Genomic DNA, 23447 nt, shown 5'->3' with positions numbered 1-23447 from the left:
GCTTACGCTTCTCGCGCTCCTAACCCAAGGGCCACCATGACAACAAAGGACCCACGCCCAAACACCCTGACGGGCTTTGCGCTGCACATCAAGGGCAAACTGAGCCGGTCAAGCAGCCCCAAGGCCAATGGCAACGGGACCGACAAGGGCAAGGCTGCACAGCGCCACGAGGCCAAGCGGCTGGAGAAGCAGGAAAAGGCAGAGCGCCAGTCCCGCGATGTCCAGAGGAGAGAGGACAAGCTCCGCCATGAGGAGGAACTGGCCAAGGAGGAGGACGACGAGGCGACATACGCCCGCTACGGAGACGTGGCCGAACCCTCGGAGCTGCCGTCCTATCCCAAGGACATCTCGACCATTGACCAACTCCCGACACTGGCGGTAGGGACCGACGTCGCCTTCCGCGCCAGAATCTTTACCCAGCGTCGCCTATCGCCCAAGCTTGACTTCCTGTTGTTCCGCGACCAGGAGTTTTCTGTCCAGGGAGTGCTGGCCAACGCAAGCCCCCACATGATCCGCTGGGTGCAGCGACTGCACCCGGAGTCGCTCGTCCATGTTACGGGATGCCTGAAGACCCCGCATCAGGACGTCCGCTCTGCGACCGTACACAACCTCGAGGTCGAGGTGTTCTCTCTGCATGTTGTCAACGAGGCTGGTCACCTGCCCTGGAGCAACTACGACGCCCCCGAGTCGCTCCACACGAGAATGCAAGCACGGGTGCTTGACATCCGCCACCCCTCCAACATTGCCATCTTCAAGATCCGGTCCATGATCGTTCGCCAGTTTCGACGGACTCTTGAGGATCTGGACTTTATCGAGATCCAGACTCCCAAACTGCAGCCGGCGGCAACTGAGAGCGGCAGTGAAGTTTTCAAGGTCAACTATTTCGGACGCACAGCTTTCCTCGCCCAGAGTCCGCAGTTGGCGAAGCAAATGGCCATCTCAGCCGATTTGAGAAAAGTGTTCGAGGTAAGCGCCTGTCCATTATCTTGTTTTGGGAGTGTTTTGCTGACTTTGGCGTCCTAGGTTGGTCCGGTATTCCGAGCTGAGAACTCCAATACTCACCGGCACTTGACCGAGTACACTGGACTTGACGTAGAGATGGAGATCACAAAAGATTACCACGAGGTGATGATGACAGTCGACAAGTGTTTGAAGAATATCTTCACCGCAGTCCAGTCCATGCCCGAGCTCAAGGTTGTCCGGGAACGATTCCCCAGTGAGGATTTGGTTTGGCTTGAAGAGACTCTCGTGCTTCCATTCCCTGAAGGTATTCAAATGCTCCGGGATGATGGAAGAGACGTTGCGATGGAGGATCTGTCTACTCGGGATGAGATCCGACTCGGTCAGCTGGTCAAGGCAAAGTACAAGACAGACTACTACATCCTCGACAAGTTTCCCGCCAACGCACGACCATTCTACACGCACAAGGCCGAGGACCCGGAGTTCACCAACTCGTACGACATCTTCGTGCGAGGACAGGAGATTTGCACTGGTGGACAACGTATCCACAATGCACAGCTGTTGCGCGAGAGTATGAGGGCGGCAAGGATAGCCGAGGGAGACATGGTCGAGTATCTGGCAGCATTCGACCTCGGACCGGCGCCCCATGGAGGTGCAGGTCTCGGCCTCGAGCGTGTGGTAATGCTGTTACTGAACCTGGGTGACGTGAGGAATGCCACTTTGTTCCACAGGGACCCCAAGTCGTTGCCCGCACGCCCGCCAAGTCTCCCGCATCCCGAAGCGGACACCACCAAGCATTGGCAGTACCAGGAAGCGCCGCCGATCGAAAAGCTTATTGCGAATTATGGAGACGCCTCCAACACTTCGTGGCTCGATCCGCGTTTTGATATTTGGCGTCATCCGAACGGTGCAGCTGTGGGCTTTGGTACACAGGACGACAAGTTCGCCATGACCATTGGTGATCCTCTTTGCGACCAAAGCCAATACGAGGAGGTCATTTCTGCCTACACTAAGTATGTCGAGAAGGACCTGAAGCTCACTCCGGTTTGGATGCTGGTGTCAAAAGAAGTTGAGGAGATCCTCGCGCGTAACCACAAATGGCGCACACTCACCTGCGTGGAGGAACAACGCATCAACGCCGACCACCACAAGGAGCCCAGCAAACACGATATGTCCCGCGTCGAGCGGGAGGGCATCGACGTTGATGAGGTGCACTTGAACGAGGACTTCAAGAAGCGGGCCGACAAGGCCATTGAAGAATGGAAGGCAGCTCGCAAGGAGAAGGGCAAGCAAGTCCATCTGACGGAGATTCGTCCTTGGGTAGACTCGGAGCATCGACGCTACTTCTCGGCCGAGAAAGATGGCAAGGTTCACGCTCTTGTTGTGCTGGCGCAACTTGCCCCTCGCCATGGCTGGCAAGTGAAGTGGGCCATGGACTTCCCTGGTTCCCCGAACGGTACCATTGAGGTGCTCGTCGAGAAGGCTCTTTCCGCAGTGACTGGAAACGTGACTTTCGGCGTCGGTGTGTCAGAGAAGCTTACGCCGGGCAACCAGCTCCATGGCGTCCGAGCCAAGTTCTTGGCCAACACATATGAAGTCATCATGAAGAGTCTGTCACTGAACAAGAAGGCCGGATTCAGAGAGAAGTTTGGCACCTTTGGTGAACAAGTCTGGATTTGCTACCCACGGTACGGAGTTGGCGTCCAAGATCTGAAGCAATTTGTCAGGTTCTTCGAGGATCAAGAATAGATGGCTGTTGCTTCGCATAGCATGCGTAGACTAGACTGCATGCCGGTCATAGACAGAAAGACTTAGAGGAATGGTTGAGAGGAGGGCGGACGTTATAGCGGTGGCTGGCTGCCGGGCATCGACTCTCTTCTTTCGGTCTGCACAGCGTCATGGAAGCGATTCACTGGTTTGCTTTGGTTATGGGAGATGATGTCGTCAACGTCATCCATTTAAAGTTCAGATTGGCGTATCATTTTTGCATTTGTTTGAGATATCCTCTTCGTTGCGATAGACATCTATATTAATTCATATCTTGTCGAGAAAACACGGATCGCTCCGTTTCAAACATATGTCAGGCCTTAATTGCCATAAAAAAAAACCGAGTTCGCAATGGAGATGTAGTGTGAATGGAATATGATCAGCCAAGCCGGCAACAAATGCTGTCATATTCTCACCCAGTTTCGGAGCATTGGAAATAGGAAGCTGTACAGTGGTGCTTGGGCGATGATCCGTTGATGTAAGCACAGCATCCATTGGTCCATGCACTAAACAGCACTTAGGTGCCCGGGATACATGCATATTTGAGACTGATAAGATAAGCCGCACGACGTCAGAGCAGAGATTCCAGCCTTGCCGCCCTCTAGGTTGCATTGCATAGGCTCCTGCACCTGCACAAAAGCTTTCCCTGTCTGTTGCAAGATCGATGAGCTGTACAGTCGTGGCCCATCTCAATAGTCCATCAAGATGCCCTCGGACCTCTCATCGTACCTCGCCACACACTACCTGACTGCAGACCCGAAGCCTGCCTCTAAGAAGCGCAAGCGCAACAACAAAGACCCTTCCGCCGGGCTCCTCATCACCGACGACGACGAGACCGGCTGGTCACGCAGCAAGGACGAGCAAGACGACGACGACGAGAATGTCTCCGCCACCGTAGCCGGAACGTCCGCCGAGTTCCGCAAGGCCAAGAAGTCCGGCTGGAAGGTACTGGGGGCGCCCATTCCTAAAGAATCCGAACGAGCCGGGGCCGCCCCGGGAAACGGCAGAGATGACGACGCGGCTGCGGACGCGATCCTAGCCTCGGCCGCCGCCGAGTCGGCCCAGGCGGGCGGTGGCGACGACGACGACCCGGACGGGGGCGGGGCGCCGCTGGTCATGATGTCGGACGGGACGCACGCGGGGCTGCAGAGCGCGGCGACGGTGTCGGCGCAGCTGGCGCGGCGCAAGGCGGCCGAGGAGGCCGAGTTCGCCAAGATGCGGCGGCACGAGAAGGAGGCCGAGACGGTGTACCGCGACGCGACGGGGCGGCGGGTCGACGTCAGCATGAAGCGGGCCGAGGCGCGGCGGCTGGCCGCCGAGGCCGCCGACAAGGCCGAGCGCGCCCGCGAGGCCCTCAAGGGCGACGTCCAGCTCGACGAGGCCCGCCGCCGCCGCGAGCGCCTCGACGACGCCAAGCTCATGACCCTCGCCCGCACCGCCGACGACGAGGACATGAACCGCGAGCTCCGGGCCCAGACGCGCTGGGGCGACACCATGGCCGACTTCGTCGGGCGCGACAAGGCCGGCGCTGGTGCCGGGGCAGGGGCCGGGGCAGGCAAGAAGAAGAACATGAAGGGCCGGCCTGTATACCAGGGCGCTGCGCCGCCGAACAGGTACGGCATCAAGCCCGGGTATCGTTGGGATGGCGTTGATAGGGGAAACGGGTTTGAGGCCGAGCGATTCAAGGCCATCAATCGGCTCGAGAGAAACAAGGGGCTCGAGTACAACTGGCAGATGGACGAGTAAGCCCGACTGGAGCTCACAAGGAGAGCAAGGCGAATACATTCCAACATCACTTTAAGCATTGGCAGACACACACCATAGATACCCAATTGAGACCAATTTGCACATTCTGATGGCTACAAGCCTCCGACTTCTATGATATATCTGAACTAGAGACGGGAGACTCGCAGATGGCGCGAACCGTCCCGGTCGAAGAAGAAAAATATCTGCATGAGGCTGACGATGCAACACTTACCATTGTTTCCGGTTTTCTTCGTATATGCTTCTGCAAGCGTAGGACACCCTCCTATAGACTGAAATATCAGGCTTCCTGGGAGGCTTGTAGAGCCTCAGGGTTTGTATAGCTGCACAGGTTCACAAGCCTAAAGATTACAGATGCTTGTGGTCTAATACACGCTCCTTCTGAAGAACCCCTTCTGAAGAACCCCTTGGCTGCACTTCCCACGCTGCAGACCATCTGTGATAACGTTGTCTGAAGGTGGACATTTGCGGCCATGCCAGCAGTACCAGGCCTCCGGCCTGCTATTGAAACCGTTACAGCCTTGTGTAATAAGAAGTCGACTCCCGTACAACCCTCACGACAAGCCTATGAGGAATTAGGCTTTCTGTAAAACGACTTGTTTTCCTTGTTGAAGACGCCGTGCTTTTTCAGGAGGAAAGACAGCTGTTTCATGGCATCTTTGCTCGGCGGCTTTCCACCGCCCAATCGCGATCTGAACAAATTCGTAATTGAGCCCAGCGGGATCGCCTGATTCGGATCTTCAGGAAGGGCGGCAATGACCTCTTGGGCCGTAAGCGGGCCCTGAACAGTGACGGGAGAGCGTGCGCCTGAAGGCGGGGCGGGACTACCAGCCCGGCTACCTGTAGGCGTTCCCCTCGAGCCAGTACCGGTAGCAAGATGGGTAGCCAGCTTCTTTTTCTTCTTCTTTGCCAGTGCGCCGTCTGACATCTCACCTCCTGTCGCCTCGGCGTCACTGCCCGAGCCAGCGCCAGCGCGTCGAGATTGGCTACCTGGCACAGGCGTACCGCTCCGGCTGCCAGCAAGGGAGGCCGTCGATGGTCCGAGTTTCTTCTTCTTGGTTTTGCGCGTAGACTCGTTTCCGCTGGAGTCGGAGACCATGGGCGACCCAGGACGCTTCAGAGACTTGCCCTTCTTAGCGGCATCTGCGAGGTTCTTTTTCCCCTGAGGGGTGTTGTTGCCCTTCGAGTCGACACCGTTCTTGTCCTTATCCTCTTCTTGCTTGACCTTTTCTGGATCCGACTCGGAGTCGGAGTCGGAGTCGTCCTGCTTGCGTTAGCTTTGGCTCGGCGCCGTGCGTTGAATCGAACGAAATGACTTACAGAATCGGACAGGAAAGGATTGTTCTCGCGCTCGGAGTCGTCGTCGCTGGCGTACTGGTGTTGCTTGTCGCGCTTCTTAAGCGATTTCTTCATGCGCTTGCCGAGTAATCGTCTCTCGAGCTCCTCTCTGAGTTTTTCAGCTTCTTCCTTCTCAACGGTTTGCTCATCCGCATCACCGAAGAGGTTTGCTCCGAGCTGGTCACGGCGGATCTTGTCCTTGGATTCCTTGGCGTCGTCGTCTTTCTCGGGCTCAAGACCGGCATTCTCATCGTCGTCTTGGAACTCATCGCCCGACATGTCAATGTCATCATGGTCCTCCTTCTCCCGACGCGAGGATTGCTTATAGGTTCGACTTTCCTGCTTGACCATGCCGCCACCGTTCATGATGGTACGAGATTCGGCCATGGCCTTCTCAGCTTGCTCGCGCAGAGCATCTCTCATTGCCCATCTCGCGACAGGGGCCTTCTTCTTCATGACCAACTCAGCCTCTTCGATTGTGAGAGGGTTCAAGGCCGCCCGTTTCGACGAGAATTTGTACCACTTCTCCAACGGCACCAAGGTGAACTTGCCGTCCTTGAACGTAATGGCAACCTTGGTGTCCGAGAGGGGCGCCTCGTACTGGCCGACCCAGACGTTCTTTCCATCCGCGTCCTCCAGATGCCAGGGCAAAGCCTCCTCGTATCTAATCTCGGACTCTTTCTTCTGTTGCTCAGTGCGCGGCCCATGGTTAACCTTGGTACCCTGCGGCTTGTCCTTCTGTTTGGGCTGCTTCTTGTTGGCACTGGCGCCTGGCGCCTTCTGGGCATCGTCAATGGCGCGCTGGGCATCCCTATCTGCCTTGATCTGCGCTAGTCTGTCCTTCTCTGCAGTCTGCTCGGGGGTCTCCTCTGGCGTGGGTTCTCTAACGGCGCGGCCAGGAGGAGGCTGCCGAGGATCGCGACGATGGAGAGTGACGGGCCGGGTGAAGTCGCTCTGGTCTGCAGGATTGACGCCGGCGTGGCCCTTGCGAGGAGGCACCAGCCTCATAATGTGGGATCGCAAGGCGTCGTTGGTATCCTTGCTGGTCAGAACCAGATCGAACTCGGCCATGCCTTCCCGGAGCGGGAAGGACCAACCGCCATTCTGCTGGCGCAATGCCTCGAAGTTGGGTTGGGATTGCGCGGTGGGCTTGGCCGGGGGCTTTGGCGTGGCAGATTTCGAGGACGTGCTGCCGTTGGCGCCGGCGGGCAGCGGAGTTCCAGGAGCATGGACGGCGGCCGGGCGAGCGTGTGGTTTCTGTACAGGGCGGAAGGGGTTCGGCTTCCGGCGGGGAAGAGGGCGTTTCCCTGGAGGAGGCGTGGGGACGTGGCCATTGGGGCCACCCGATGGTGAAGCACTCATGGCGAGGACTTGCGACCGACTTGGTGGGTTGAAGGCGCAAGGGATATTATCGATGAAGCTGGCTGTATGGCGAGCGGCGGCCGACCAAGACGCCGGTCAAGTGCAGAACGAGAGCGGCACTGGTGCAGAGGCTCTCGGTAAGATGCAGTGCTACAGATGCAGTTCAGTATCGGATAGAGGGCGACGCATCGAAGTCGAACAACACAACTGCGACGAGCTCGCCAGGATCGGGTGGCTTCGGCAATCCAGACACCGCCCAAGGGCTCGCGACGGCCCTCGACAATGTGAAGGCGGCGGATGGTGACAAGGGCGTTGCCGTTGACGCGCTGCGCAAGATGGTGAGAGAAAGAAAAGCAAACGGATGCAGCGACGACAACAAAGGCGCCTGGAGTGCGTCGGGTGGTGGTGTGGCAGAGGAGGCTCTTTTTGCTTGGCAGCTGGCTAGAGGTAGGGAACTTACTGTAAGGGAAAGGTAGGCGCCAGCGCTGTGGGGCCCTGCCTAGAACCTGACTTGGAGCTGCTGACCGACCTGGGGGGGTCTGGGCTGCTGGGCTGCTGGGGCTGGGCTTGCAGGTGGTGACTGACTGGATGGAGCCAAAGCGACGTCAGACCTGGACGATGACTACACAGTAATTACTAACTAACGTTAACTCACATCACAAGCTCGGGTAACTGAATCCACCTGCTTTTGCGCAAATGCCCTTCTCTGCCTCATCATCGTAAGAGCTGGGCACCAGGTAAGGCAGCCAACCATAAGCACCGGTGCATGATCTGCGTTTCCAAGAAAGAGAAAAGCGTAAACACATGTGGCTCCCGTGCAATTCTGCAGAGACATTTGGCCATATGAATCCCAAGTTGCTCTATGCTGAACCCGCCAGGTAGCATGGATTTAGCAATAACTACATAACTACCTTGAAGTACCTGGGCACCCGTCTATCCACTATACCCAAGTATTCAAGCCCTAAATATGGAGGGGCGCTCCTGTCCTCTGGTTGACCGTGGCGTTCGCGGGAGCTCAAGATGCTTCCCACCTTGATTTTGAGGCAATGGTGCAAGAGTGCAATCACCCGGACTAGCGACAAGCCAACCGCGAAAAGTAAGGCTTGCCAAAATTGGTGACCCCTACTGTTGGACTATTCAAGTCGATTTCATTGACGGCTCCTGGGTGTTTCAACGACCAGACGGTATCCACAGTCACGATGCCATGGACTATACAGTACTACACCTCGGCCCAATTGGAGACGCGATGCGTGCGAGCAAGACTTCAACTAGAATGAGAAGGATTCGCACACCTGCTCAGGGCCTTTGATATAAGTGCTGTGTCCGCTTTCCGAAGGCGAGCTGGCGGCACATCGGCTTCTATGCCCAGTGTTTCGCTGCGGTACTTGCGGCAACAAAGTCAAAGACGTGGAGCAGCATCGTAAGGATTGTCGCGGTCCACGCGAGAAACGGAGGAAACAGTGCAGGAAATGCAGGCAATACTTCGACAAGAATAAGATTGAAGAACATGTTCAGGCTTGCGAGTATTGGCTCTGCAGGCACTGCTCAACAGTAATGTTGGCTGCAGAAAGAGACGAGCATTCAAAGATCTGCCAGAAATGGCAGTGCGGTATTTGCTGGCAAAGAATGAAAGCCTCAGAGCGGCATGAGCGCCTGCCGAATTGTCCAGTGTGGAGGTGCACGCACTGCATCAAACGGTTTCCGCGGTCAGCTAAGGATGAACACATCCAGTCTTGCGAGTTCTGGCCCTACAGAGCGTGTCTTCTGGTTGTCTTCAAGACAGACAGAGACCCCTACTTGCAGAAATGCGATCGGTGGTGCTGTGGACGCCGCTACATGAGCATGTTGAAGTCTGAGAGAGATCAGCATCTGCAGAACTGCGAGTACTAGAAATGCTCCCGATGGAACAAGCTCTATCCAACATCGATGAGGGATGAGCATAAGGCTGCATGCCTTGAAGCACGGCCAGCGCGTTGCAGCTACTGCCGCAAGACTGGGTAACATGAGGAGATTTCTCAGCACGAAGCTGAATGCGATACTCGGATGTGTCCAGGCTGCAAGCGCGCCCTCAAAGTTGACACAATTGCGGCACATTGGGCAAAATGCACAAAGATGGTTTGTTCTAGCTGCTCCTGTATATTTGAGCGTACATTGGATGATTCTGTGGATGATTCGAATTAAAGATGCCTTTCAGCTAAGGACGAAGCCATGTTTACGAACATCTCCCCTTATATCCAGTTCGTTTACAAATGTTTTGTTCGACTTTCTTGAAGCAGATATCTTATTGTGTTCTTTTCTTTGATCTGTCTATCCTCTCAAAACACATCTCTTTCCACAAAATGAAGCATAATTCGTGATGTCCATCCCAAATTGCCTTACTCCACCCTCATCCTGCACCAGGCTACTAGACCTCTAAGATAGCACGGAGTTCCTGAATCTGCTGCAGCACAGCTGATCGACTAGTACCGCCCTTGGCCGATTTCGCCTCAACACTCGAGTTATATTCGAATGCCTTCGCAATGTCCGCCGTGAATCGAGGATCGACAGCTTGCAGTTGCTCCAGGGTTAGCTTATCCATTGGGGTTTCCGTATTTTCTGACAACGCGACAACGCGTCCGGAAATGTGATGAGCTTCCCTAAAAGGACATCCATTTCGCACCAGCCACTCCGCAACATCAGTAGCAAGCATCGTCTTATCTAGGGCAGCTAACATCCGCTCAGGCCGCACGGTCATAGTAGCAATAACCCCGTTGGCGATTCCTAGACTGTCTGAAACAGTTTGAACTGAATCTAGCATGGGTTCCCATCCCTCCTGAAGGTCCTTGTTGTAGCAAGTCGGCAAGCCTTTCACGCTCTGTCAGGTATATGTTAGTGGCTGCTCTCGATCCGCTCCTGATCACTCATGAGCTGGTATGTCTGTATGCGAACCCACCATCATCAGTCCAGCCATTTGACCGAAAGCACGGCCTGACTTTCCGCGCAAGAGTTCCAAACTGTCGGCGTTCTTCTTATTCGGCATTAAACTGGACGTGGATTAGAGTTTTTCGGGATTGTCTGGGAGTCGCGATAGATACAACGAACCTGCTGCCGGTACTATAAAGATCTGCCAAACGACAAAACCCAAACTCGGAAGTCGAGTATAATATGAGATCTTCAGCCCACCTGCTGATATGGCTGGTGAACATTGAGTTCCAGGTCAGGAACTCGATAATGAAGTCACGATCGCCTGAAGTGTTCATAGAGTTCAGAGTGATTCCGCTAAAACCAAGCTCTGCAGCGATTGCGTCTCGATCGATGCCAAACACATTGCCAGCTAATGCGCCACAACCAAGTGGGCTAAGGTTAACCCTTTCAAAGACCTGGCGCAATCGCTCGAGGTCCTGCTTGAACGAAGCAGCATGTGACATTATCCACTGACCCCAGCGAACCGGCTGGGCGCGTTGTAAGTGGGTGTATCCGGGCATGAGGTAGTCGCTAGGGATGTTACTCAGTAAGGGGCTTCGTCCGGATGCGGTGCTGGGCTTACATTTCAGCCTCGGCGCGTTTGGCAAGGACTTGGAGGAAAGCAACGAGTTGGCTATCGATTTCACGGATGCGGTCACGTAGCCACATGCGCATATCACAGACGACCTGCTCATTACGGCTGCGACCTGTGTGCAGCTTGCCAGCGGTGTCCTTTCCGATAACCTCTCCTAATCGACGCTCATTTGCAGTATGAATCTGATTTACCATATTAGCCTTAGGGGGTCAAGTGGCGTGGGCTAGGTCTTACGTCTTCGTCATTTGGCATAATAGCGAAGGTTCCCTGCTTCCATTCTTCCATCACTTCAAGCAGGCCACGCTCAATCGTCTTAAACTCGTCCTCGGTAATAATACCAACCTTTGAGTTAGCCCTAGCGAAAGCGATTGATCCAAGGATGTCCTCTCTATAGAGAGCCTTATCGTATCCGATAGAGGCATTGTATTTGTGCATGAGCGGATCAATCCCACCTATAGTTGGCATCGCAAGTCAGTATACTGGATCTGAAGCTTGCGTCCGGGGACAATCGAACCTGTAAACCTGCCACCCCAGAGCATATTGGTTGCCGGGGCGTCCGTCCCTTTTCCAGCCATCTTTCAGTATTTGTTCTCGGCGCTCGTCGCGATCGTTGCGTTTGATAGTGCGTTGCGGTTTCAAGCCCGATGGAATTGATGGAGCCAAATGAGGGTAGAGCGCGTGGTTATAGCAATTGACATTCAAATTGAGGGACGCGAGTCAGTTCGAATGATGTTGCTTGATTGAAAAGGTCGAGAACGAGAGCGTGGCTGCCAAGTTCGAAAACTTTGTTGAGCTTAAGGGCAGCGAGTGAATGGGAAAACTTTGTGGGGCCGACACCGGCGGTGTCAGTCACCTCGCATGTGAGGACCCCTACTACTCTTTAGCATGGTGAGCATCTTCCCATAACATCGGTCGACCACTAGTAGGGTGAAATCTTGAGCATAAATCACCTCGAGGCTTCAAGGAGCCCGGCAAAGATAAGATGTGATCGAATCTGGTGTCGTGCCCACGCAGCGTCAAAGTGTCATGCCCGACAGCACAGCAGTTGCCTTGACGGTGAACACGCGCCTCAATCTTGTTCTAGCCATTGACTCAGCCTGGAACGATTTTCTCGGAACAGAAACCGATGAGCATGACAATGGTATCGGAATCAATCGAAAATATATACGGTTCTTGTTATGCATAGTTCCTAACTTATTGCGCGTGTGGATTGCTCTCGCCGTGGGGATCCAGGGTCAATAATCATATCGTAGCACCCATGGCATGTTCGACTGGGCTGACCTCAGAGACGCACATTGTCCTGACAATGTACCTCCGTGCGTGGGCAGCACTTGACGCGGTCGGACAGTTTATAATAATTCAGGAACGAGCGCCGAAGTCAAGGGTTCGGTTATTCTGGCACTGGGCAGCCGGCATGGTAATGGTGATATCTTAGGTAACGGGTAATTCCCTTGCACGAGGTATTGTCTAGAGTGACCATGGCCATAAAATAACTGCCCGATGGTATATCTCCTTGTTGGCAGTAGGTCGGCCCCAACAAGCAACGCAAGGACCTACTTGCATGGCTAATAGCAGCGACTTGGACATGGCCGTCCGATAGTGCTGCGGTTCTCCCCAAGCGCTGCGATGTTCTAAGCGGAAATGTCTTCGTACAACATTGTCAATATTGATGCTGATTCGAGGCTAGAGAACCCTGCTCCACAAGTACTTTACTCTAGATTATCTCAAGAAAGGTGAATCAGCCTTGTCCGCTGCGTGTCCTGCTGCAACATGCCTCACTAGTGGTGATCTTCGGCGCTTAAACTGAGAACTGGGCAATGCTCAACTAGCTGACTGCCGAGGACTAATCTGCGCTTTCTGCAGGCAGACGCCTTGAGCTCTAGACATGTCGGCGACAGCGAGCCTCCTTGATCAAAGCACAGGCCATCCTCCACGGGCCGTCACGTCAGCCAGCCTTCTCTGCCTCTCCGTTCATGGCCTTGACGTCACCTCAAGGAGGGCCGTGAAAGAGCCGCACGCGCTCGTGTGCGCATTTCACTAGCGAGGCATCTCCCTCGCTCGCCAGGTACGGCTGTTACTGTTCCGACTGAGTGTCGATGGAAAGCACCCTGAACGGCGCAACCAAGCTACGCGATCAGGCCGCCTCAGTCGCTGAGGGTAGGAGTAGGAATTAGGTATAGATTAGTGAGCAGGTAGGAAGTAGAACGAGGTTAAGGATGGGCGACCACAGCCTCATACACGCATCCTTAAAGGGCGGAGCGCCGTTCCGCATGTGGCATGCGCAGGACCTGCCCGCTCTCCGAGTCTTGTGGCTAAGCATCCAGCAGGCATTTGGGTGTCGAGGTAATGAGGAGGGTCGCCAGAAACCGAGCGCGACCAATCTGCCCGCTCCTCGTCCCTGGCACGTCCAACCGGATCCTGAACCATGGCGAGTATTGCATGAAGTAGGGGGAAGCACAGTGCAGATTCAAGTCGTGTAGGTGAGAGGTGAGCATGCAGCCCGTGAGTGGGAGAGGGAGGTTGAGGTGATTAAAGGTGATGCTCACTGATCAAGGGTGATGAAAGCCTGAGCAAGAACGGCCGTGCTGGCTAACCAAGCCCGGCGGCGGGTCTTCGGGTTTCGTGGCCGACTACCAAAAAAAAGCTCCCACTCGACTGGGAAGCAGCTCCCAGCTCCAAGCTCCAGGTGGTCTCTGGACAACACAAAACCGTCCCCACCCCGCTAAGGTGAGAAAGTTCGCGACAGTCTGCACAGCACAAAACGCAGACGCAGCCCCACGCTCAAGAATTACATCCCCAAGACCGTCATGTCTGACCACAGCTTCTAGGGCCTTGCGCATTGCATCGTCAGCACCAAGGTTCCAACAGCTGGAATATTGTTGGAAACAGAGGCCAGCTCCGAGGTGGAGTCATCCGGCACCTAACCCGTGTCCTCCATCTCCCGTGGCGCGCTCCATGTACACGGAACTGGCTTATCTGTTGTCCATGTTAGCAGTCCCAATGGAATTGGCCCATAATTGAGACACAAGTTGCCAACCGCCTGTTCAAGGTAATCTCATCACTATTCCTGTTTACCGCTTGTGGTTGTCAACCACCTTGTTCTGGCACAGAGAGTCACAATGTCGACTGCCCAAGACCCCGGACGACCCCTGGAGGATCATCTTCGGAATCTTATTCTCAGCAACAACGAGACTTCAGATGTCTCCGGCAAGTTGCCTGGCTCTGCCGGTGATGATTTGAACCGCACCGAGGATCTAGCAGCTGCGAACAAGGGGCCTAAAAAACGGCCTAACCAGGCTCAACGACGACAGATGAAGTCACAGCTGACCATTCCCATCGACCCCAGAGCAACCGGTCAGCAGCCTGCGAGACCGAATGTCACCTCATCTAATTTCAACTCACGGGGGGGCCGCGGTTATCATCACAGCGCCTCCTCTCGTCATCAGCCAGCTGGTTTTCATGGGGGTCCCCAGGGCCACTTGTCAGCCGGCCAGCGTCCGCAGGGCCAGGGGCCAGGCCGGCAGCAGTATAATCGTGGCTACAACGCGGCTCCATCTCCGACTCAGACGCATCAGCACGCTTGGGAACGCCAATATCACCCGCACGCTGGGCAGTCCCCTCAAGGGGCGAATACGCAGCAGTCAGATACGTTTGCGCCAAGGCCCTCACGGAACGCTCATGGGTCTCTCTACAACCCCGGTGGCTATAGACAGTATGTCGTAAGGCCAGAGGAGCTGGCTGCACAAACTGAGCTATTGGAACACTTATGTGCACGAGTCGTCGAGGGTGCTGAGATTGAGCATGGGGAGATCGTGGAAAAGGAGACATTCCGGGTCTACGTCGAGCAGATCTGCCGCAGTGTTGTTTCGGACTACGAAATCAACGTCAACGGCGCTTCCAGGTTTGAACCCTTAAGTGTCCAGCTCAGGTGCTTCGGAAGTCTCGCTTCAGGCTTTGCTACCAAGGCTGCTGATATGGACCTGGGTCTCCTGTCGCCTGCCTCGGCCATTCCCGCAGATTCGCCACAGTCCCATCTCCCGAGACTCATTGAAAAGGCGCTTCTCAATGCTGGATTTGGCGCCCGTCTCCTCACCCGGACAAGAATACCCATCATCAAATTATGCGAAAAACCTACTGAGAAACTCAGAGAGGACCTTCTTCATGAACGATCAAAATGGGAAATGGGGTTAACAGATGATGATCTTGAACAAGGCGAAGATGAGACCGGTGCTGATGACGATGGTAACGGGGCTGCGGGGAGTGTACAGTCTAAACCCGACACCAAGACTGAACCAGGTCATAGCTCTGGGCCCGGCAATGAGAAGGCCACCAAATCGCCACAACGGTTGCTAGCATCAGTAAAGCAATCCGATAACCAGTCTCTACTCGCCTATCACAACAACACGAAGAAGCTACTGAGGCAACTCGACGGTCGTGATGTCACCCATTCCAATGTGGGGGTTTTCACGGACAGTGATTACCTGCTCCTCGACGACATTAGCAGGGCTTTCGTTGATGGTCTCGACGACGAGGCCCTCAAGGGTCGCATAAAGGCCCATCCCTCGTTCTCTGCCGGGAGACAGGGCCCGAATTACAGGACCCTGCATGGAGTCTGTAACATGGCGGAAGGAGAGAAACTGGTGATGCTGTGGGAAACCAGAGCGATACCTGAAGGGGATGCACGTGCAGAGCAATCCCACCTGAAGGCGGTTCAATGGTGGACTGAGTTTCACAGCAAGCGGGCATTTGGCACCGACCCGCTGTCGTTCAATCGGGAGATGTTCCTAATCCTGGAGAGACTTCGCAAAATCCCTTCCGTTCAACTGATGCAGCTACAACAGGATCAGTATGAATCAGCGACCGAGTACCACGAGCGTGCGCGGAAAGCCATGATGCAGCTTGACGCGAACGCACTTGCAGGATCCGAAGCGGGTGTTGCACCGCCGGCCATACAGTACTACGTATCTGGTATACGGGACAAGGATATTAGGTCCGAGGTTGAACGCTTTGTTCTTGCTACTGGTACCAAGAATTTGAGAGCAGTAGCCCGAAGACACAAAAGCCTGCACCTCGCCGCTGACTACGTGAGAGCTCTCGAGAAGGGAGACCTCTACGGCGATGACGATACTGAGGCCATCAAACAATACGTTGGATTTCTCCGTTGCGATTTTGTACAAACGAGCAACCCCAACGAGTTCGATTTCGGTCTGCCTCTCCATGATGCCATGATCGCGGTCTATGACAGGATCCTACAGTTACCTAATCCATCCGCTTTGGCACCCAACCAGCCCAAAGACCGTTATCATGACAAGTTGGAGTTTCCACAGAAAGGGGTAGGGGTCCAATGTGACATCAACTTCTCTGCCGACTTGGCTCTTCAGAACAGCCTATTGCTACGCTGCTACGCTGCTACCGACCCCCGAGTTAGACCGATGGTTCTTTTCGTCAAACATTGGGCCAAGGCCCGAGGTATAAACACGCCATATCGAGGTACTCTAAGCAGCTATGGCTACGTGTTGATGGTACTGCACTATCTTGTCAACATTGCCCATCCGTTTGTCTGCCCGAACCTACAGGTTCTCGCCCCTCCCGATCCTGATTTACCGCCCGAGGTATTGGAAGGCATCGTGACTTGCAAGGGCCGAAATGTTCGCTTCTGGCGAGATGAGCAGGAGATTAGGCGCCTTTCGCACGATGGCGTGCTGAACAACAACCAAGAGTCCCTTGGGTCTCTTCTGCGCGGCTTCTTCGAGTACTTTGCCCAGAACAACATGATGAGCACCATTCAGAAGAGGGGATTTGACTGGGGGAGGGATGTCCTAAGTCTCAGAACACCCGGTGGTCTCCTCACGAAACAAGACAAAGATTGGGTGCAGGCGAAGACAACTAGGCAATCTCAAGCAGGCGCTCCTCCTACGCCGACAGATGTTGAGCTGCTTAAAAGTTCGAAGTCGCCTGCTGGGACAGGGGAATCGCTGTCAACCAACCCTGATCTCTTACCGGAACAGCCAACCACTCCGAATACGCTGACAAAACCGCTGGAGAAACCCGCCAAACCAGTGGAACTGAAAGAGGTGCGACACCGCTTTCTTTTCGCCCTCGAGGATCCCTTTGAGCATGAACACAACGTGGCGCGCACAGTCACACACAACGGCATTGTCTCTATCAGGGACGAATTTCGGAGAGCTTGGCGGATCATCAAAGCCGCAGGCAAAACTGCTGTTCAGGAAGATTTGCTTGAGGATACCAAGATGCACGCCGAAATACTCGAGAGGCAACAGTTCGTTAATCTCTTAACGGATATCCATGGCCTTCAACCGTTGAACCCTGACAGATAGGGGTTCTCCGAAGGTCAGCACATGTGCAATAATGGTCATACATTGTTGTGGTGCTGGTTTATTTTGCTCTAATGTGTTAAACTATAGACACGAAGAAGAGTCAATACGTGTATTATATAGCTTTTGCTGCCAGTCAAACTAGCTTGCATTAAAGTTCATTGTCGCGGCAGCTAGACAGCCATGTGCATGGAAGAGCAATCATATATCACAAATGAGCCAGCCAACGTGGTGTAATATTTCCCTTGAGTTCTAGACTTCTTATGTATCGCCAATGTGAACGCGCCGTGCCCTACCTCAAGCCACAGAAGAAACTTTACTAGAGTTTCTGGAGAGGCCCTCGGAAGGGGAAAATTGAGGCGAGGACGCTGATGCACCAGCCCTTCAACCCAGATATATAGCCGTTCGAGTCACCGGTGTTCATGTCAATGTCCAGAGGTTGCTCTTGGAGTTTATGCCGTTGAATCTTTCCACTTGCGAGTTTGGGGATCTGCGTCACGAAAACAACACCGCCGGTCAGTTGCTTGTAGTGGACCAGTCGTTGGCGCGCGAACTCCTTGACGTCCTGTTCTGAGACGCTGCGATCCCGCCGTACGACGAAAGCCTGCGGCAACTCGGTCCCATCCTCTTTCACGACCTTCGACACAGCGCAGTCATCGATCTCTGGGTGCTCGAGGAGCGCTGCCTCGATCTCGGTGGGAGAGACTTGGAATCTGTCGCCAAAGTTAGTTCGGTCTCGGTTCAAGAACGGGTTTCACAAAATGACAGCACATGGGTCAGGAACACTTACCCGTTCACCTTCATGATGTCCTTGGCCTTGCCAGTGATGTACAGCTTGCCGTTCTCCATGCAGCCCAAGTCGCCTGTGCAGTACCAATCCACGTCGACCTTGCTGCTTTCGGAGGTGCCACGGTATCCGATCATGCGGGATTCAGCCGAGATGAAGATTTCGCCAGAAGCATTCGCAGGTTCGCCGCACGTCGTAGCCGTGCTGCCGTCCTTGGCCGGCTTCCGAATCTGGATGTGGACACCAGGCGCCGGCCTTCCTACCGAGCCCGTGGTGTCTTGTTCGCCGTATCGAAACATGACGATGGTGCCCAGCTCCGTAGCACCGTACACGCCGCTCAATGTGGCGTCTGGATGTAAGCGCGTCTTGAACTTGGCCAGCGTCTCGGCTGTAATGGGAGCGCCGCCCACCCCAATCCATCTCAAGGTCTTCAGGCCGTCACGCAGCGCACTGCTGTCCTCGAGGCTATTGAGCTGCGCCACTATCGGCGGCGCCATGGACGTCTCTGTGGCGCCGTACTTGGCGATGTAGGCGACGTAGCGGTTGACGTCGAATTTGGCGGCGTTGGACATGATGTACATGGGCTGGCCGTGGCGGATCGTGTTCGCCAGCGCCCAGGCGCCGCCGAACATGTGGAACAGGGGGAGGCAGCTCAGTCGAACGGGTGCGTAGGGCACTTGCTGGTGAATCATGCTGAAGTGCGCGACCATGGAGTAGTGCGAGAGCGTGGCGAGCTTGGGGCACCCCGTCGTGCCGGACGTCAGGAAGTACGACGCCGGCGTAGCCTTGACTTCGTGTTCGGAGCGTATCTCCGGCCAATCCTCCTCTCCATGGTCCATGAGGGTTCTGAACGGTCTCAGAGATGGGTCATCCAAGATCGGTACTCTATGTGACTTTTTGGAGAGACTTTCGGAATCGAAAATGATGACCTCGTCGGAGGCAACTGGAGTCCACTCTCGGAGCTGCGCGAGAAGCTCCTCGGTGGTGATTATGAAGCGCGGCTGGGAGAGCGCCATTATGTTCGCCAGCTCACTTTTCAATTTGGGATTGGTGGCGCAGAAAAGGCCTCCAGCTCCGACAATTCCTAGGAACATGGCTGGGTAAGCGTACTATTAGACATTAATCAGTGTCTCATTGCAGTAAGTAGAAGCACAACTCACATTATTGAAGAGGTGCACAAGCACCGTCTCCCCCTTCCGCAAGCCATGAGCACGAAGTCCCGCTATTATGCGCCGTACGAGCTGTCGTGTCTGTGTGTAGTCCAAAGAGCGCCGAGGATCCTCAGCATCTATGTATAAAGGCTTCCCGTTATCGAATGCCTTCTGCTTGTCAAAAGCGAAAGATACGACGTCGATGAATGGATATTGAACTTGCTTGGTGATTTCCGAGTCCATGTTGACGAGCGCTTGGTAGCTGATTTGGATGTATGGTTCACTGATGGTATTGTAGCGTTCTTGTAAATAATAAGACGAAAGCGAGAAGACATGACTGTTCTCGTCGTCATTATTTAAGCGCCGTTTCGCTGCTTTTCATGCCGTTCTCCGAACGTTTCTTTTTGAGGCTCTTGTGCTTGATATAAACTTCAGGGGCAAACCCACTCACGAGCAGTTTAGCTTCCGCGGCCACGTGGGACTGAACAATGTCTCGGTGACCTTTCGGGGACCAATCTATTGGGATGAATAGTCTGAAGCCTAGATATCAGTTTTGATGCTCTGTGTTTTCTTCTGAAGTTGTGGATATCGAGAGATCAGCTTCCAAGTTCGGCGAAGGCGCCTGGGAGTAACCATGATGGTGAAGCTCCCAAGATGAGGTGGCTTTTCGCTTTGGTAGCAACATCTCTGAACTTTCTCGAGTAAGGTGGAACATTGATCGAGCTCAGGCAGTCGTATGATTAGACTTGCCTTCTGCAGGCCTCCCGGAGGTCTCACCGGCCTTGTCAAAAACTTTATAGGAAATTGACACGCGGAAGAGAAGGAAAAGAAGCCGGGCGCAAACCCCGTTGTGAACTAGGTTTCTCCGATCGAGATATTTTGAGAGTGAAATACTTATTGGTTCCCGCTACCCGGTTGTTCCTCCTCTGCCAACCCCATACATGAAAGTCCTTGTTCAAGTAGTGAATCTTGAAGAACCCTGACTCACGCCTACGATGGACTCCTCGCGGGACTCCCTCACTGACCGCGCCTCCGCGTCGGTCTCATCCCTATCTTCATGCGATACTACAGTTAAAGATGATACGAAAGCCGCAGAAGCGGGCGCACACGCGACTCCAGATTTAGAGAAAGGACTACAGAATTTGGAGCGGAAGCCATTGGCAGAACTTCGCTATAAAGACTTCAACACGTATAAGAGGCTCTGTTCTCTGATAATAGTGGGCAACCTCGCGGCCACCATCATCATACTCACGAGAGCGGGCATAGAGAGGAACATGCCGACGTTGGCATCTCTGTGCATCCACATGGGCGCTGCCAACACAATGGTGTGCTCACTGATCCGTTCGCCAATAATCATCAACATACTCTTCTCCCTCTTCAGCGCCATCCCCAGATCCGCCCCCTTACGACTGCGTCGTATATGCTGCAAGGTATTCCACCTGGGTGGCGTGCATAGTGGAACAGGCACTTCTGCTTTGATCTGGTTCATCGGCTTCTTGATATCATACGCCATGTCCAAGCCGTGGGAGAACCCTCGGCCAGCAGCAGTTTTCGGTCTGGCCCTGGCTGTGATGGTATTACTGCTGTCCATCGTTGTCGTCGCTATTCCTGGTTTCCGTCGGAGGTTTCACGACACATTTGAGCTGACACATCGATTTGCGGGATGGGCCACATTGGTTCTCTTCTGGGCGCTGTTATTTCTCCACGCGTACGACGAAGCCGTCGTGGGAAATACAACCTCGGTCACCACTTTCCTCGTCACCTTCCCGACTTTCTGGTTCCTCTCCGTCTCTACGGTCGCTGCGATCTGGCCGTGGACGATGCTGCGCAAGGTGGACGTCACTCCTGAGAAGCTCTCCGCCCATGCAACGCGACTGCACCTGCACCACCTGCCAGATATGGGATTTGGTCAAGGTCTATCACTAGCCAAGCATCCACTCAAGGATTGGCACAGCTTTGCTGCATTTACTGATCGCTTCGATACCTCAACGCCAGGCTTCTCTTGCCTGGTATCCAATGCCGGTAACTGGACGGGATCTGTGATTCAGGGGGGTCCAACACAGATCTGGGTGCGTGGTATTCCGGTGTGCGGATTTGGACACGTAATGAAGATGTTTCATCGCATCATCATGGTGACGACGGGTTCGGGCATAGGGCCATGTCTGTCTTTCATTGGAGATGAGAATCGGCCCGCTATGCGTGTTGTGTGGCAGACGCGAAGCCCACTGCGGACGTACGGGCAGCGTACCGTTAACCTAGTCAAGAGGCTGGATCAAGATCCTGTGATCTTGGATACGGATGTGCAAGGACGTGTGGACATGCTGCCCCTCATTCGGGACATGGCCAAGGAGTTTGAGGCCGAGGCAGTATGTGTCATCAGTAATCCACGGCTCACGGCGCGTTTGGTCTTTGAGCTAGAGTCCACCGGCATACCGGCTTATGGGCCCATCTTCGATAGTTGAGAATCGTTTGTATATAGTCGGAGGCATTATTGGCGTCGCTTAGGGTTCAGGACGCCAGCTGCTTTGTTCTTTGTTCGCATTGGATCCCCAAGATATTGAAAGTAATTGCAAGTCATCTCACTACATCATTTTTGAGTTAGTTCGTGAAAAGTGAGTTTGCTGTGCCTGGCTGGAGGACCCAGCGGGCTGGCTCGTCCTGCAAGCCATGATGCAGTGGCTCTGCACAGACCCTCGCCGGTTCTAGATCCGTGGCCGATATACTCGAGACATTCACGGGACTACCGACGGCACATGCTTCAGCCAGGTTGTCTGAGAACGCTGCAGATCCCCTCCAACAATTGACATGTGTCTTCTGCCTGTCTTCGACGACGCCTGCCTGAACACGTCAGGCGCGTCTGCGCCTCCGTGGAAGCTTTGGCGAAAAGCCACTCTGAGGACAAAGCAATGGGTCAACAGATGGCTCAGCGCAGGCGTGCCCAACCATTGGGTAAAAAGGACGCATATGTGTCTCAAACACCGTCGTACGATCGTTCACGATGAAGTATACGGAATACTCTTGATTATCAAGCACGCCGTCGACTGAGTTACCTCGGCTAACGTGACCGTCCATGCGCGGATTGACGCTCTACGGAGGTAATGAATGATGACTTCTCACTGGCAGCAACACGAGGGAAAAGGAAATAAAGTTCACAGCCAATGGTGATCAGCTGTGGTACGACTTCGCACTTGCGACGGAAGTATGTCTGCTAGTATCTCAGCATCAGCAGCTTTTAGGTTTGCATCCACAACAGTATATTTAGTCCTTTGCTCATCACTAGTGTTCCTGGAACGGCGGCGGTCGCTATTTAGGAGATCGCTCAGTGAAACCAAGTTGGTCGACGGTGAGAATCTGGAAGTTTTCAATGCGTGGAAGAAGGAAGCAAAATAGGGTCATTAGAAAGTTGTAAGTCATCAATTAGCCGACAGGTCTCTTGAAAGAAAATAGCTGTCGAGCAGTTCTCGCTGCAGTCATGCTTGCGGTTCTGGGTGTGACACCCCTGAGTGGACGTATACTAAAGATAGCTTAAATTATCAAGATGCCTTAAGACGGTGCTAGAAGATTGTGATACCCTCAACGCCTCCCAAAGACAATATTGTAATCCATACGCTGCAATTATCAATATGAGGCGCTGCAGAGATCGTTGCACTCTTCAATCAATTTGGTAATCATGCCTATGGCCTCATCGCAGTAGCGTATATATCTGGGGCCCAAAACCCGATGGCGTTGTCTTAGGAGTCGGAATGGGTGTAAAAACAAATCCTCACATCGTGGCTAGGTCGAACTACGCTGCTTATTGGCCTAGCTTGGGGTGACTTGGGAGCGTGATTGTGCACGATCTCGCCACTGAGCGTCGAAAGTGCTACGTCCAATTGACAAGGCTCAGTTTGAATACCGACATTTCGGAATTGCTTACCATATATGCAGTTCATCCACGGCGCCACTTACCACCATTTAGCAATGCAAGATCCTGCCACGGCTACTTTTTTTTTTTTTTTTTAGTGAGGCATGTACTCTGGGGGAGTGCTAAGCCCCCTGGCCACTAGGTGCATTGAGCACCCTAAGGGAGGCCTGGACAAACTCGCTACTGTGGCGTTCCTGCTAACCACATTTCTCTGATACTCAATCACCCAAAATCAGTGTCTTTCGTCAGCGGTAGCGACACAGACTATTGGCTTTCAAGCAGACGCTATGACTAGGTCGAGAAAAGCGATGATTGCTATTGACGTGTGCTTTTGACTCTTGCTTGAGGCAGCCGGCAACAATGCCTACAATAGCATGTGGTAGAACCGTTGCTGGATTTGACGTGGCTACTCTCCAGATGAGGACCGGCTGTATCTTGGTAGAAGCCAACATGTTGAGATGCAAAGGCAATGTTTGAGACAGTGCATGTAGTGATCGGTTGATGAGTTAATCCGCCAAAGCCGCATGGAAATTCGATACTT

The 23447-nt window shown here is 54.0% G+C and overlaps 8 protein-coding genes across 8 annotated transcripts; 5 read left to right on the top strand and 3 right to left on the bottom strand.

Annotated features, from left to right (window-relative positions):
* Positions 1-36: 36 nt before the first annotated feature.
* Positions 37-2709, top strand: JN550_001083 (uncharacterized protein; the record flags this gene model as incomplete). The annotated part of the gene is made up of 2 exons (XM_049309130.1): positions 37-966; positions 1024-2709. The coding sequence occupies 2 exons, from the start codon at positions 37-39 to the stop codon at positions 2707-2709; spliced, it is 2616 nt and encodes an 871-aa protein (XP_049176989.1).
* A 723-nt stretch (positions 2710-3432) lies between these two features.
* Positions 3433-4473, top strand: JN550_001082 (uncharacterized protein; the record flags this gene model as incomplete). The annotated part of the gene is made up of 1 exon (XM_049309119.1): positions 3433-4473. One exon carries the CDS (start codon positions 3433-3435, stop codon positions 4471-4473), a length of 1041 nt encoding a protein of 346 aa, XP_049176988.1.
* A 583-nt stretch (positions 4474-5056) lies between these two features.
* JN550_001081 (uncharacterized protein) lies at positions 5057-7191 on the bottom strand (the record flags this gene model as incomplete). The annotated part of the gene is made up of 2 exons (XM_049309108.1): positions 5057-5755; positions 5812-7191. The coding sequence occupies 2 exons, from the start codon at positions 7189-7191 to the stop codon at positions 5057-5059; spliced, it is 2079 nt and encodes a 692-aa protein (XP_049176987.1).
* A 52-nt stretch (positions 7192-7243) lies between these two features.
* JN550_001080 (uncharacterized protein) lies at positions 7244-7867 on the top strand (the record flags this gene model as incomplete). Its single annotated transcript, XM_049309097.1, has 3 exons — positions 7244-7328; positions 7417-7663; positions 7855-7867. The coding sequence occupies 3 exons, from the start codon at positions 7244-7246 to the stop codon at positions 7865-7867; spliced, it is 345 nt and encodes a 114-aa protein (XP_049176986.1).
* Positions 7868-9595: 1728 nt separating this feature from the next.
* On the bottom strand, positions 9596-11304 carry JN550_001079 (uncharacterized protein; the record flags this gene model as incomplete). Its single annotated transcript, XM_049309086.1, has 6 exons — positions 9596-10045; positions 10124-10214; positions 10273-10665; positions 10718-10911; positions 10964-11181; positions 11244-11304. The coding sequence occupies 6 exons, from the start codon at positions 11302-11304 to the stop codon at positions 9596-9598; spliced, it is 1407 nt and encodes a 468-aa protein (XP_049176985.1).
* A 2544-nt stretch (positions 11305-13848) lies between these two features.
* JN550_001078 (uncharacterized protein) lies at positions 13849-17067 on the top strand (the record flags this gene model as incomplete). Its single annotated transcript, XM_049309075.1, has 1 exon — positions 13849-17067. The coding sequence occupies one exon, from the start codon at positions 13849-13851 to the stop codon at positions 17065-17067; it is 3219 nt and encodes a 1072-aa protein (XP_049176984.1).
* Positions 17068-17383: 316 nt separating this feature from the next.
* JN550_001077 (uncharacterized protein) lies at positions 17384-19245 on the bottom strand (the record flags this gene model as incomplete). The annotated part of the gene is made up of 3 exons (XM_049309064.1): positions 17384-17777; positions 17855-18960; positions 19012-19245. 3 exons carry the CDS (start codon positions 19243-19245, stop codon positions 17384-17386), a joined length of 1734 nt encoding a protein of 577 aa, XP_049176983.1.
* Positions 19246-19997: 752 nt separating this feature from the next.
* JN550_001076 (uncharacterized protein) lies at positions 19998-21464 on the top strand (the record flags this gene model as incomplete). The annotated part of the gene is made up of 1 exon (XM_049309053.1): positions 19998-21464. One exon carries the CDS (start codon positions 19998-20000, stop codon positions 21462-21464), a length of 1467 nt encoding a protein of 488 aa, XP_049176982.1.
* Positions 21465-23447: the final 1983 nt, after the last annotated feature.

Source organism: Neoarthrinium moseri (genome assembly GCF_022829205.1).
Source record: "Neoarthrinium moseri strain CBS 164.80 chromosome Unknown scaffold2_Wmoseri_CBS_16480, whole genome shotgun sequence".
Lineage (NCBI taxonomy): Eukaryota > Fungi > Ascomycota > Sordariomycetes > Amphisphaeriales > Apiosporaceae > Neoarthrinium > Neoarthrinium moseri.
The sequence above is the reverse complement of the archived record's forward strand: the minus strand, read 5'-3'. Positions and strand labels throughout refer to the sequence as shown.